This window comes from Macaca fascicularis, chromosome 12 (genome assembly GCF_037993035.2).
Source record: "Macaca fascicularis isolate 582-1 chromosome 12, T2T-MFA8v1.1".
Taxonomy (NCBI): domain Eukaryota; kingdom Metazoa; phylum Chordata; class Mammalia; order Primates; family Cercopithecidae; genus Macaca; species Macaca fascicularis.
In genome coordinates, this window is record NC_088386.1 from 92290077 (window position 1) to 92305920 (window position 15844).

The 15844-nt window shown below is 34.7% G+C and overlaps 1 protein-coding gene across 13 annotated transcripts in view; it reads left to right on the forward strand.

Annotated features, from left to right (window-relative positions):
* Positions 1-15844, forward strand: part of CCDC150 (coiled-coil domain containing 150) — a 139919-nt gene that overhangs the window by 22752 nt on the left and 101323 nt on the right. For all 13 annotated transcript variants that reach the window (XR_012421328.1, XR_012421329.1, XR_012421332.1 and 10 more), the window contains exons 6-11: positions 5121-5237; positions 6270-6399; positions 9359-9402; positions 11863-11955; positions 13741-13848; positions 15671-15795. Coding sequence is in view for 10 of the 13 variants with exons in the window: in XM_065525809.2 (XP_065381881.1) it covers positions 5121-5237; positions 6270-6399; positions 9359-9402; positions 11863-11955; positions 13741-13848; positions 15671-15795 (617 nt within the window). In the remaining 3 variants the exon portion in view is untranslated. The remainder of the gene's footprint in view (positions 1-5120; positions 5238-6269; positions 6400-9358; positions 9403-11862; positions 11956-13740; positions 13849-15670; positions 15796-15844) is intronic.

Consider the following 15844-nt stretch of genomic DNA (forward strand, 5'->3'; position numbering starts at 1 on the left):
ATTGCTGGATCATCTGGTAAGCCTACGTTTAGCTTTGTATGAAGCTGTTAACCTATCTTACAAAATGACTGTATCGTTTGCATGCCCATCAGCAAGGAATAAGGGTTATGGTTGCTGCACATCCTCACCAGAATTTGGTCTTGTCAGTGTTTTGAATTTTTGCCATTCCAGTGGGCGTGTAGTGGTATCTTGTTTTGATTTTCAATCCCTAATGATGTAATGACATTGAGAATCATCTCATGTGTTTATTTGCCATCTGTATATCTCCTTTGGTGAGTTATCTGTTAGACTCCTACCCCATTTTGTAACTGGGTTATTTCTTATTGTTGTGTTTTAAGAGTTCTTTGTATATTTTGTATACCAGTCCTTTATCAAAGTTGTGTTATGCAGTTATTTCCCCCTACTCTGTAGCTTATCTTTTTATGCTCTTAGCTGTCTTTCACAGAGCAGGAACTTTTAATTTTAACGAAGTCCAGTATATCAATTTTTTTCTTTCATGGATCGTAATTTTAGAATTGTATCTAAAAAGTCTACAAACCCAAGTTGCTAAGATTTTCTCTTGTGTCATCTTCTAAGAGATTTTATAGGTTTTCATTTTACATTTAGGTCTTTGATCTATTTTGAGCTAATTTTTATGAAAGGTATGAGATCTGTATCTAGATGAATTTCTTCTTGGCATGTGGATGTCCAGTGTTTCCAGCACCATTTGTTGAAAAGACAGTCCTTTCTCCTTTGGATTGCCATTTAACATTATTTTTTACTGGGAAAATCTTATTCTTAATTTTTGGTTCTATGGTAAAGTCTTGAATTTTGATTAAGCTCTGTCAAAGACTTGCAAAAGTGCTATAATAGTCAAACATGGGCATTCTGAGGGTATGTGAAAAAGAAAGGGTGTGTTAGTTTGCTGGGCTGCCATAACAGAGTCCTAAAGACTTGGTGGTATAAACAGAAATTTATTTGTTGAAGTTCTGGAGGCTTGAAGTCCAAGATCGAGTTGTTAGTAGATTTGGTTTCTCCTGGCCTTTCTCCTTGGCTTGCAGGTGTCCGCCTTCTAACTGGGTCCTCACATGCTTTTCTATTTGTGTGTAGCCATCCCTGGTGTCTCTGTGTGCCCAAATCTCTTCTAATCAGGATATAGTCAGATTGCATTAGGGTACACACCAATGGCTTCATTTTCATTTAATCACCTGTTGAAAGGCCCTGTCTCCAAAGAGAGTCTCATTGTGAGGTAGCAGATGTTCGACTTCAACATAGGAATTTTGGAGGACACAATTCAGCCTATGACAGAGGGTTATATACAGATAGAAGTGTGGTATTTATCTTCCTAAGACATATGAAATATATATAAAATAGATACAAAATCTGGATGTTATAAACATTAAATGGATTAACTGATTGCCCTTAATAGTACTTCAGAAACAAATACTTCATTAGTAAAGGATTCTCTTTGTAATGTGCTTTTGTACGGCACATTATAGGTATATCATGTATAAAAGAGGAAAATATCTCTTTTTAAAAGTGACCGTTCTTTAAAAAGTGGCTAGCTGAATGCTTTCAAGCCTGCATAATAGGGGTCATTAAAACAGAATTTAAAAGAGTGAAGTATTTAATTCTGAATGAACTAGAGGTTGAATCACATTTGACAGTGATGCAACTAAAATTTAAACAAGATGATTTCCTGGGTGAGTATTTTGAAACTTTCAAGGAATAAATTATATCTTGAACAAATTGTAGTACATAATTTGATGCAAGTTTAGAAAAGTATATTAAGCTACTATATTTGAGAAAGTAATTATAATCTGATACTAAAATCTGAAAATATAACCACAAATAAAATGGCTCATTCTTACATAAGATTGTAATATTTAACTTATCATTGGATAAGTAAGCAATTTCTAAGCTTAAAAAGAACGAAATTATAAAAAGGTCAATAGATTTGACCACATAAGAATACTTCTACATATAAAAAGCAAAACTAATAAAGCAGTAGTTCCTAACCTTTTTGGCGCTAGGGACCAGTTTCTTGAAAGACAGTTTTTCCATGGGGTTGGGGGAGTTGAGGGGAATGGTTTTGGGATGAAACCGTTCCACCTCAAATCATCAGGCATTAGTTAGATTCTCATAAGAAGCACGCAACCTAGATCCCTTGCATGCCCTGTTCACAATAAGGTTCACGGTCCTATGAGAATCTGATGCTGCTGCTGATCTGACTGGAGGTGGAGCCCAGGCAGTAGGGCTGGTTCACCCACTGCCCACCTCCTGCTGTGTGGCCTGGTTCCTAACAAGCCATGGAGCAGTACCAGTCTGTGTCCCTGGGGGTTGGGGACCCTTATAATAAGGTATTATAACACAAATAGGCAACGTGTTAATAGTTTTTCCTTTTAAAGAGTTTAACAGCCTGGGCAACATGGCAAAACCCCATTTCTACAAATAAAAAAAAACCAAAACAGCACGATGGTATACACCTGTGGTCCTAGATACTTAAGAGGCTGAGATGGGAGGATCACTTGAGCCTGGGAGGTCGAGGCTGCAGTGATCATGCCACTGCAGCCTGGGCCACAGAGTGAGATCCATCTCCAAAACCCACCGCCCCAAAACTTAAAACTGCCAGGCACAGTGACTCATACCTGTAAGCTCAGCACTTTAGGAGACTGAGGCAGGAGGATTGCTTGAGCCCAGGAGTGAGACCAGCCTTGGTAACAAAGTGAGACCCTGGCTCAACAACAAATTTTTTGAATTAGCTGGGCATGGTGGCACACTCCTTTAGTACCAGGTATTCAGGAGGCTGAGGTGGGAGGTTCACTTGAGCCTGGGGAGGTCAAGACTGCAGTGAGCCATGGTTGCACCATTGCACTCATCCTGGCTGACACAGTGAGACCCAATCTCAAAAACAAAAACACGTAAAATTGTCTTAAAATGCCCAAAAAACAATGGACAAAGGATAAGTATGACAGTTTATTACATAAATATATAAAGAGCTGATAACTATATTAGAAGATATTTAATCTCACAATAACCAAAGAAATCCAAAATTATTAAGATGTTAGTTTTCATTTATTAGATCAGAAGAGATTTAAGAAAATTTTAATACATATACTATTGATAAGGTAATAATTGGAAAATTATGAAGGTAATAATTGGAAAAAATGATTCTTATAGGAATTTATCCTTAGGAAATAATCAGAAATGTAAGGAAAGACCTGCTCACAAGTATGTTCAGGAGAGCAGCATTTGCAATAGTGAAAAATTGGAAAAAGCTACATGTCAAATATCAAGGATATGATTAAAAACATTATAGAGCATTTCCAAAATGAGCAATCTTGTAACAGTTTTATCCCAAGACATTTTTTACCTTTTAACTTTTAAAAAACATTTTAAAAATTATAAAATATATTCTCCATAGAGAAAAAAATGTGTACAATTTAGAAAACAGGTATAGTGTACTCTTAATGTCATCTACACTGGAGTTTTAAAATAGAATTTCTTTCAGTTTCACATCACTTCTTAAAAGGAATAGCATTCTCTGCAATTCCCATTTCAATTGGAAAGGATCTCTTTCCCTAATAATAAAAGAGACTCTTAACCTTCTTTATGTTTTATGTGATTCTTTTTATAGTCATTTGTTGACAAAAATAAGGTCAGTGTGCCTCCAAAATAGGGAAGAAAAAAAAAAGTGTGTTTTTCTACTCTCACATACCTCACAGCAGAACACTTCTGACACCCGACGACACACCAAGAAATTCTGTTCTTCAGTGGACACCAGTTGAGTGTCCTGTAATTCAATTCAGTCCTTACATTATCTACCTGAAGACAGGTGAGGACTCAGTCTCACAAGATTGCCCCCCACTTTAGACGCCAGTTGCAAGCCCCAAGTTGTCCTTCTGACTGACTTGCAAAAAATCGGTGTTCCCATGATGCCCCTCCACAAGTTTAAATAATTTGCTAGAACAGCTCAGAGAATTCAAACACTTCACTTACATTTGCCCATTTGTTATAGAGGACATTACAAAGGATACAGCTGAGCAGCCAGATGGAAGAGGTGCATAGGGCAAGGCATGTGGGAAGGGGCACAGGCCCTTTCTGGGGCTCACCACCTTCCAGGCACCTCCATGTGTTTAGCTGTCCAGAAGCACTCTGAACCCAGTTCTTTTGAATTTTTATGGACGCCTCATTACATAGGCATGATTGATTAAATCACTGGCCATTGATGATCAACTTACCTTCCAGCCCTTCTCTCCTCATTAGAGTTGAGAGGAGGGGCTAGAAGTCCCAGTCCTTTAATCATGCTTTGATCTTTCTGGGGACCAGCCCCCATCCACAGCTACCTATCTTCCCCCATCCCCAGCCAGTCAGTCATTAGCACACAAAAGACACTCTTCTGAGGTGATTCCAAGTTTTTTATGAGCTATGTGCCAGGAACCAGGGTCAGAGATGAAATAATATATTTCTTATTATATCACAATATCACAGTACCCAAATTCTTGGAGTGTCGGTTTGGTCTGCTACCTAATGGTTACTTCATTATTTGTTTAGACCTCTAAATTCCAAAATTGAATGAAAACAGTTTTCAGAGTGATGTTTATAATACTGCAAGATAAAAAATATATAGATAAATCAAAATACAGGAAAATAAGAGTTGAAAAATAAAGTCAGAAAATATAGGAATACAAAAAATACACAGTAAGGTAAGATACTAGTGTTTTTCAAACTTTTTGACAATCCATTGTTGAACATGTATTTTACACTGCAACACACATACATATACACAAACATTTCACAAAGCAGCACTTACTACTTGCTATGCACTCTCATATTTTCTTTCTACTCTTATTTTTTCCTTTTTCTGAGTGCTGCTTTCAATTTACTAATGGATTTTGACCTCCATTTTAGAAAACAGACCTAAATTATAGGAGGATGAGTGCAATACGTTTGATCTACATTCCTTAGGAGGTAATCCTAGGCCTTCTAGGGAGAAACAAAAGCATGTTTCTGAGTAGTCATAAATGAATTAAGACTGGGGGTGAGATGGCATGTCTGATAAACTTCTCAGGTAACTTTGATCTTTGTTAAACTAGTATGATGTTCAGTTGGTCTTGCCTAACTGTAATGTTGCTTTGTAGCTAAGGAGACAACTGGCTCAGGAGAAGTACCTTAGGGAATCTTTAGAGAAGTCAGCATCAGCCATGCTCCTCAAAATACAAGAAATGGGATCAGCAGTGGAGGTAGAACGAAAACAGGTAGAAAGATTTCTTCGTATGTATGTTTGGGAAGTGAAACCAAACAAAAACTGATATTTTACCTATACACTTAAAATTTTACTAATTTCCTCTAGATTTGTTAAAATATTTACTTTTTGTTAGCAATATGTTAACAATCTTACTACAGTTTTTTTTTTTTTTTTAAGTTAGTGCAAACTAAGAAAGACCCTAATATCACTATTCAACACTCTTAATTTATGAATCAGAGAGCTAAGGACCGGAGAGGTTAATTTACCTCAGGCTTTATAGAGGTGAACTCTTAGCTCCTAAGAGAAAGATAAAATATTTTTCCATTATACCATACAATCTCTGTTATAGACATTGATTTTGGAAGGCGTTGCCCTGGTCTCATGCTGTATATGTCTGCCATGGATCGAAAATAAAGACTAATGTGATCTAACACTGGAAGCAAAGAATATCAATAAGTAAAACAATTTGGACTGTATTTACACTGCTGTTTTCAATTATCATTATTTTAACATATTTTGGCCTTCATATTTATTTGAAGTACCTACAAATAATTTAGAATACTTTAACTGAGTCAATTCATATTTTCATTTTTAATATAATTGGATGACATAATCTTTATTATTTTAACGAATGGAAATAGTTTCCATTCATAACTGAATTATAACAAGGATTCTACTTTAGGAATTTGCAAATGATCCTTTGTTGCCATAACTTGCAATGCCAGTATGGTAGCCATTAGCCACATATGGCTATTTAAATTAGTTAAATAAAAGATTTATTTCTTCACACACTAGCCACATTCAGGTGCTCCGTAGCCACTTGTGGCTAGTGGATTGTTGCACTGGAAAGTGCACAGAAGGTTTTATTGGATGGCACTGCTCCAAGACCACATTCTGTTGAGATTTTAACTGTAACATAGACTAACTTCTCGTTGCTTCTCAGTGACTTTAAGATTGCAATGTTGCCTTATACATGTGCTATAAGGCAGCTTATTAGAAATCTTTATCTTATAGAAAAGGAGTTTTTCTTATACAATTTCAGGTGCACATTTTGCAGCAAAACTGCATTGCTCTACATGATTCTATACAGAGCACTCAAGAACTACTGGCCCAGGAACAACAAAAAAAAGAAGAGTTGGAGACTGCTACTTCACAGCTCAAATCTGATCTAAGTATGAAAATAGATGCCAGAAATCACCCTCTTGTTAGTTTTTTGAGATTTCATGGAAAAACTCTTAAGATCCCAAATTCTTGAAGTGGCCCATGTTATTGATATTTCCCACAGTGCTGTATGTAAAACACTGCGGATTTCCCTTCTATCTGTAGTACTGAGACAGAGAAGGAATGTTGTTAATAGTATATTTGACCCTCTTAATTGTAAACGATTCCTTATTTTTTTCCAGCTTGTTTGTGGACCTGGAAATATTTGGTTTCTAGACATCTGGCTTGAATATTGGGCAAAAAAGTAAAACAATAGATTGAATATTGGATAATAAAATGTTAATAAGGAAGTAAGGCCCTGAATCCTTGATAACTTATGGATTCTGTCAGTTCATCATGTCAGATTCTCCATTCTTCATGTTATCAATCTATTTTGATTAACTTATATTTGTAGAGATGGATAGTTGTAAGGTACCTTAAAGAGCTTAGGTTAATCTCTTTTTATAGATGAGTCCTCAAAGATGACAGAGCTGGGAAATGAAAGAGCCTAGACTTGATCCCAAGGTGTTTGGTCATGTTTCTTCTAACCCATCAGCCTTTTATCATACTACTGTTGCTAGTACTTCATTATAAAGCAGTTTCCAGATAGTCTCAATGACAAAGGTCATGGAGTTATAAGGGCAGTGCTTCATGTGATTAATACATCATGGTTTACACCGAACTTTCACATAAATTATTTCATTCAATACTCAAATTTATCCTTCCAGACTTATAAAAGGAAAAAATGGCAAAGTAAGACCTAGAACTGGATCTTCTAACTCCAAGCTAGTGTACTCTCCAGTTCACCTTCTGTGCTCTGTGGCTATAATGGGGGCAGAGAATACCAAAAAGGAAATGGAAATTATAAAACATATAGAGCAAGAGTAATCTATTCAATGTTTTGACTTACTGCTTTTAGCAGAAAATATTCCCTTTTCTTATAGCAGTGAATTACTGTGTGAAGTTCTCACCGACAATGCCCCTGGATAATTTTCTGTCTTCCTGTAATTGTGTGCCTACAAAAATATATGTACGTTTTATGGTGCTGCCACATTATCTCATTTGAGTACTGCAACAACCTGTCAGAAAGATAAGAAAATACTCACATTCTATAGAAGATATAAAAGGGGCTGGACGTGGTGGCTCACGCCTGTAATCCCAGCACTTGGGGAGGCCAAGGCAGGTGGATCATGAGGTCAGGAGATTGAGAGCATCCTGGCTAACACGGTGAAACCCCATCTCTACCAAAAATACAAAAAAATAGCTAAGTGTGGTGGCACACGCCCGTAGTCCCAGCTATTCAGGAGGCTGCCAGCTACTTGGGAGGCCGAGGTTGCAGTGAGCCGAGATCGTGCCATTGCACTCCAGCCTGGGCGACAGAGCAAGACTCCATTTAAAAAACAAAAAAAAAAAGAAAGAAAATATAAAAGGATCCACACTGACCGTACCCAAAGACCCACAGCAAGTAGAGTTAGAATAGCTGGGCCTAAAACAGGTATCTATTAGTTGGCCCTCTGAATTTTTATGTTACTTTCTTGTTGGATTAATGCTTTATTTTTGAATTTTATAAAGAATTTGTGCAACACCATTAAAAAACCAAGATTAAAACAACAATAATTCAAAGTGACGTGAGGAAAAGGAAGCCCGTCTGAATGCCAACTAGGTGCATAATACTGAATTATAGACTTGACATATATGCAGTTTTATTACTTTAAGGTACAAGTAGTTATTCAAGCTACATTAATAAAAGGAATGCCTTTAAATATTTGCTTCAATTAATTTAAACATGTAATTAAGTTTATTAACAATAAGCATATTATATACAGATTTATAGTACTTACAATGAATAAATTGTTCTTCAAAGTAAGATAAACACTCCCCTTTCATTCTTACTTTGATTAGTAGAATTTTCCCAAGGTCATATAGTTCGTCTTTTTTCTCCTTCATGTATTTTAAATTAGAGTTTATTCTGTTGAATTGTGGATTCATATGTTCAAAAAGTATAGTTTTTCTAAGGTATATCCTATATAAAATGTCAGTTTTCATATGTTTTATAATTTCTGGCTTTAGAATATTTAAGTGAAACAAGACTGATAGATCGCTATGAATTTTTCTGTGAAGGCAAAATATTACTCTCAGATAAGTTTACACTTTTTGGCTACTAGTATATGATGCCAAACTGTTCCACAATTTTTGGTCTTTGGTTTTCTTTTCATTTGTGCATGCTCTGAGTGGTTTCAGATCTTTTTTTCCATACAAAATCATCCTCCTGAATACCAGTATCTTACTGACAACTAAATATCTACATTTGGATGCCTTGCAGATATGTCAAAACACATAGAAAACTTAAGTGTTTCACTCATTCTGTCCCCAAAACCTGCTCCGTGGTCTGTATTCCCTATTTAGCTGAAGAGTCCACTGTTCATCCTGCTGCCCAAGATGTTCTCCTTGTCTCATCTGTTGATTTTACCCCACTAGTAAGCCACCAAGTCCAAAAGTGCTCTCTGTTTACTGTTTCACACATCTGTTTTTCCTCTGTGTCTCTGTTGTCATGATCAGTGAGAGTCAGTCCTCATTATCATTACTTTATTGAATTGTCATTTACTCATGTGTCAGTTACTTTAACAGCTACTAAATTCATCTCCTTGCCTTTATTGTACGTTTGTTAGAGTGATCTCTCTAACAGAATCTTTTGATCATGCCCCTCCTCAGCTTAAAATCCTTCAGATACCTCATTTACCATTGCAAATGACTGTGGACTAGTTTCTTGATAATTCCGTAACAGTTTCTAGTCTATAAAAATATGATAGAAATAGTTGGGTTCTCCTTATCTCTACAAAAAATAGACATAAAATATTTAAAGCTTCTCACTATGTGATTTCAATGTAACAAGTTACTATTATCATAGTTGTGTGTAATTTTTGTTTTTAGCTTCTAGAGATGACCTCATTTCCAAGTTGGTTGAAGAAAATAAGGTGAGTTGTGAAGTTGTGGAGTACAGAGGTGGTCTTTCCTCTCTTCGCTAAGTCCTGTTTCTTCTTCCATGTTGGCTTACAGTGCTTCTTATTCTCATAAAAGTTTTATAAAAAAAAAAAAGTTTCATGTCAATGAGTAGTATATTTAGGATTATAGTGTTAGGAACTAAGAAATCATTTCATGAAGGTTATTAGAGTTTGAAAAATGTCAGTTGGCAAAAATAATAAGACTTATTTGTGCTTTTTGCCTATTGCAAACTAATTGTTTAAAATAAACTTAATGTAAGAAATATAACTACTTTTTGATGTTGGTGGTTGCACAACAGTGTGGATGTGTTTAATGACACTATACACTTAACAGTGGTTCAAAGGATAAATTTTGTCTAATGTATATTTTGCCATAATTTTTAAAATTAAAAACATAATGACTTTATATCTTACTACATTTCTAAGTCTCTTGATGTGTCGATTCTATTTCTTTTGGATGCTGTCTCATCCTGTGTTATATGATGTTTATTTTTCTTGAGATGCTTCTCCTGGGAAAATAGAAGGGTGGTTCTTCCTCTATAGGAAGAAGATTTATATTTTGTCTTTCCCCATTCTACTAAGTATGTTTTAGGGAAAGTCCCACCTACAATGCACGTCTGTTATCACTTCTCTCATCTCAAAGAAAACTAGCTTTTTTTTTTTTTTTTCTATAACCACAGAACAAAGGTGTTTTCTTCTGCTCCACCCTCGGGTCCTCATTTTTGAAAATATGTTCACTTATAACTTTAAAAGATCCTTGAATGTCTTCCTTTGAAGTCATAAGATCTTACTGCTAATAGGAAAAAATGTGTATGTATAATAATATAACAAATATTTAATCTTAGGGAGCAGAACTTTGGTGTAAAGATACTAGGTATATTTAGGTTATGGTTTTAGGCAAATTCTTTCTAACTGGAATCTCAATATAAGAATAGATTTAATAAACAGTTTTAAAAAAATAGGCTTTATTTTTAAGAGCAGCTTTAAGTTCACAACAAAATTGAACAGAAGGTAAAGAGATTTCCCCATATACTCTGTACCCCTGTTCATGCATAGGATTCCTCATTAGCCATTTGATGGATATCCATTTAAAAAATTGATGTACCATTTTACATCCCCCACCAGAGTGGTACATTATTACAGTTGATGAACCTATATTGACACATTGTCACCCAGAGTCCATAGTTTACATTAGGGTTCACTCTTGGTGTTGTGCATTCTATGGATTTAAACAAATGTATAATAACATATATCTACCATTATAGTAGATATATTATATTATAGTATCATACAGAGTAGTTTCATTGCTCTAAAAATCTTCTGTGCTTTGCTTATTCATCCCTCCCTCCCCTTCTAATCCCTGGCAACCATTGGTCTTTTTACCGTCTCCGTAGATTTGCCTTTTCCAGAATATCATATAGTTGGAATCACACCGTCTATAGCCTTTCAGACTGGTTTCTTTCACTTAGTAATAAGTATTTATGTTTCCTCCATGTCTTTTCATGGCTTGATGGCACATTTTTCTTTTTTTTTTTTTTTTTGAGACGGAGTCTCACTCACCCGAGCTGGAGTGCATTGGCGTTATCAGATCACTGCAACCTGTGCCTCCTGGGTTCAAGTGATTCTCCTGTCTCAGCCTCCCGAGTAGTTGGGATTACAAGCGCCCTCTACCATGCCTGGCTAATTTTTGTATTTTTTAGTAGAGATAGGGTTTCATCATGTTAGCCAGCTGGTCTCAAACTCCTGACCTCAGGTGATCTGCCTGCCTCAGCATCCCAAAGTGCTGGGATTACAGGGATGAGCCATTGTGCCTGGCTAAAAGCTCATTTATTTTTAGTGCTGAATAATATTCCTTTGTCTGGATATACCACAAGTAATCCATTGACTTACTCATGGACATCTTGATTGCTCCAAGCTTTGGCAATTATGATTAAAGCTGCTATAAGTATCTGTGTGCAGGTTTTTGTGTGGGCATAGGTATTGAGCTCCAAATGGATAAATCTCAAGGAGCATGATTACTGGATCATATGGTAAGAATATATGTAGTTTTGTAAGAAATCACCAAACTGTCTTTCAAAGTGGTTGTACCATTTTACATTCCCACCAGCAATGAATGAGGGTCCCTGTTGCTCCACATCCTTGACAACAGTTGGTGTTGTCAGTGTTCTAGATTTTGGCCATTGTATTAGGTGTGTAGTGGTATCTCATTATTGTTTTAAATAAACAGTTTTGATAAATAGTTCTGAAATAAAGAGAAGTTTAGGAGTTGAAGATACCAAGATTTTTATACATTCTTTATAAGACATTTATAAAGTTCCAGTGTATGTCATTGGAACTTGAACTGGTACTGGCTGAAATACAAAACAGTTATTTTTATAGGGGTGCACACAATATCTCTTATATGTGAAAAAGAGAGTAATTTTTTTCTTATAGAACCTGCAGATATCTTTCAACAAGGAGCACGAAGAAAATGCATATTTGAGGTCCAAAATAACATCTCTTCATGAAGCATCAGAAAAAGCACAAGTAAATGCACATGATTTTGCTAATTTTTAGATGTTATTTAATTTTGTTCAGTTAACCAAGAAACAAAATTAGTCTTGATTATATAAATTCATACCATCTCCATCGCTCAACTTTTCATTTCCATAAGATTTATTTCATCTTTGAAACATTATCAAATTAAATACATTTCTCATTTCACTCTCCAAATTCCTATGATATATAAGTATACAAGATGTACCACTAAAATTATATACTAGTTTACACTTTGCCTTTGCTTGCTTGCTAATTTGATCATTAAATATATGTATTTCCCCCTCCAAAGTGAACTTCTGAATAGTTCCATGGCAAGGGCTATGTCTTATGCTTTCTTTGTATCTTCTATAGTGAATAATTATACAGTAGGAACCTAACAAATGCTTGCTGGATTTTGAAGTTAGAGGTAATCATTTTTGGGATAGTGATTCCCAAATGTATGTGATGTTTTATATATATGTGCATCTGCAACAAGAAGAGTCACCAGATATGCAGGCAAATTGGAGTTACTTACCACAGAGCCTAAAGAATTGTTTATCGTTTAAAATACCTTTTCTCTTGGTACAATTTGATTGTCTCAATATTAGGATCATAGTGTTGCTGGGCTCTCTGTATAATAAAAATAATAAAATACAAAGTGACTGTGTTTTTAATATAATAACATCAACTACTATTACTCTTCATATACTAATAGTAGTTAACATTTTTACTGAGCCCATTCCACATTCCAGGCACAATTCCAGGCACCTTATATTAGTAACAAATAGTAATCCTCACAATAGCCCTATGAAGTGAAAACTATTATTCACATTTTAAAGATAAGGAAGCTGATGTACAGAGAAGTTCAGGAACATAGATAATAGGTGGCAGAGTTATAATTTGAATTCAGGTAACCTGGCTCCAAAGAAAATTAGCTATTTTTTTTCAAAGAGCAAGGGTTCTCTGTTTCATCCCCAGGTATTCCTTGATGAATAGTTTGTACATCTGCATCTGGTGTGACTTTGTGCCTCTGAATGTGTTTCTAACTACTGTACTGTCCATACCACTTGTGATGTTTGTCAGATAATCTTTTATTTATCTTTTACTCCATTTTATTTCTTGTGTTTTTTTCCTAGTGCTCCTTCAAAGTTGCTTGTTCTTGAAGAACTTGTTTAAAACATAAGATTTTTGCCAAATCTACCTTGCAAAAAGAACTGATATTTGATATAAATGTTTTTCTCAATAATACAAATTTCAAATTATGAAAAGAGAATTATTAACTACCTGCATATGTGATAGATCTGTGTAGCTCAAAAGATTTTTGTTTTATTTTGAAACATTAATCTCATGATGGTAAAATCATCTATATTTTGCTTTTATGAATATTGTCAGCTAATGGCGAAGGAGCTTAGGTATGTTGTGTTACTAGCTAAATAATTCTGAATGCTCATGGATTTCTAGAATATTGGCTAGGTACTGACATTGTAAATTCCATTTTGCAGATGTCTTGCTCTAATGAACCAGTGTTCAAAATTGTGAAGAGTAGATCAGTAAAATGCCATATGCTTCAGTTGCTCTATCAAATCAACAAATCTCTTAATTTAGAATTATTTAGGGTATAGACTTTTAATATTTGAAAGTATTTTTTAAACTAATGACATGTGAATTGAGGATAGGTTAAATAGATTAGGTTCACATATACAGTGAGATACTATGTAATCATTAAAAATAATGCTTAAGTAAAAATAATTCTTTATTGGAGAGACCAATGACTTGCTGTGTGTGTTTTCTTAGGTTTTGAATGACCAATTGACTAAAAAGTGTTCAGAGCTGAGCTGCATGCTTCAGACTGTTACTATGGAAAAAGCCAGAATCATTGCTGACCATCAGGCCATTCTGCAGGTATTCATTTAACGCTAGTGAATGTGTTAAATTTAATAGAGTTCACCAGGTGGCAGAAAGCCAGCCTGGTTGATAGATCAGGAAATGTTTATGGGCAACTGGAGAAATAAAATATTTTAACAATAAATTTAAAAAATCAACTGAATTATCTTATTTCTATTAGTGCTTTTCAATTTTCATCAGAGGGGTGATTTGGCCTTACATTCAGGGCTTTTCATGATTTCTAATCAAATATCATCGCTTGAGGAAAAATAATTATTTGTCCCATTATTTATAGAATCATGGAGAACACGTATAACTAACCCTAAAGTACTTAACCTTTTCCTCAAACACCTTACAGTTTCTCATTTTGCTTATGCCATTTTCTCTGCTGAGAATGCTTTTTACTTCATCTTCAATATTTGAAATTCTCTTTATTATTTGAGTCACTTTCTTCAGGGAGCTTGATCATCCCAATAATAAGGGATAAGTTTTCCCTTTCAACTTCTATTCCTGGAAAATTAACAGACTACCATAGAAATAGATCACTTTCTCTTTTTGTAAGCATACTTACTATATATACTAAGCATTGTGCTAAGGATTTTACACATATTACCTCCTTTAATTGTAGCAGCCATTATGTAAAAGGGTATTTATTATCCTTATTTTACAGATAAGAAAATGAGGGTTAGAGAAGTTCACTTGCCCAAATTCACCTAACTAGCAAGAAGTAGAGTTGCCTTTTAACCTCAGGTGACTCCAGAGTCAATGTATGTAATCATTATGTTATGCTGCATCCGCATTCTGCATTCTCTAGTAGTAATTTATGTGCTCGTTCATTTCCTGGATTACACTGTGAGCTCCCTAGAGGCAAGAACATTGCCTTATATATCTTTATTTCTCATAGTGCTAAGCCTGCTTTGCATGTAACATATACTCAATAAATATTTAGTTTTTAACTCTGTGCAAGTATAATGCTATATCTAGATAGGATTATAGTGGTGAACAAGACAAAATTCCTACTTTCATGGACTTATAATTCTGTGGACTGAATATATAATGAAATACTTATTACAAATATTTCAAAATTTTGGAATATAACACAATTGGGATCCCATTTTACCAGTGTGAAGACTTGCTTTGCAATCAAATGTTAAAATAGAAGTCTTTTAAAAAGAATTTTTAAAACTAATTATTAATATGTACTGTATTTGCAAAAACTTTATGGATTATGTGTAGGGGTATATGGTACATAAAAATGTCATATTTTGATAATCCCAAAATGGTGAGCCAAAGAAAATAAATTATGTAAAACAGTTATAGTGCTTCTGCTGTAACATTATCTGAGTGCAATTTAAGATGGTCTCCAAAGAATTCACAGCAAACTGTTAAACATGCTAATCCTTAGAATGTGGGATTATTTGGAGGGAAAGTGTAGATAGAGAGGAAAGGATCTTTTCATTTTATATACATTTATGTTGTTTTACTTTTAAAAATGAAGTACCATATTGAAATTTTAAAATACCAAAAATACTCGTATATAATTTTCTATCTTTAAAAATATGTTGGTATTAGGAGTTTTATAATTTTTCAGCAGGCTGGGTAAATAATGCATCTTGACTATTGGCTAGTAGAGCTATAAAGTGGTAGAACTGTAGTCAACTCAGAGGAGGACAAAGAGAAACTGGGCGTTAAAATAAATTATTTTAAAAAGAGGTTTTATTTATGTAAATATAACTTGTTTTTTTAAGTTAGTTCAGTGTTTTTGATCAGTTACTCCAAATGACACCCTATCAAAAGACTTTCTGGAGTTTCAACTTCTACTATTGCTCTTAACACTCAGGTAGAGCAGAAAATGATGACGCAGACATTTCAAGAACAAAACTTATTGCTGGATGCAGCCCATGCCAGTATCACAAATGAACTACAGACTGTTCAGAATGAGAAAACCCAACTCCAAGCACATCTGTAAGTAAATTATGGGCAACTTCTTATACATCTTTTGTTCTTCCATTTG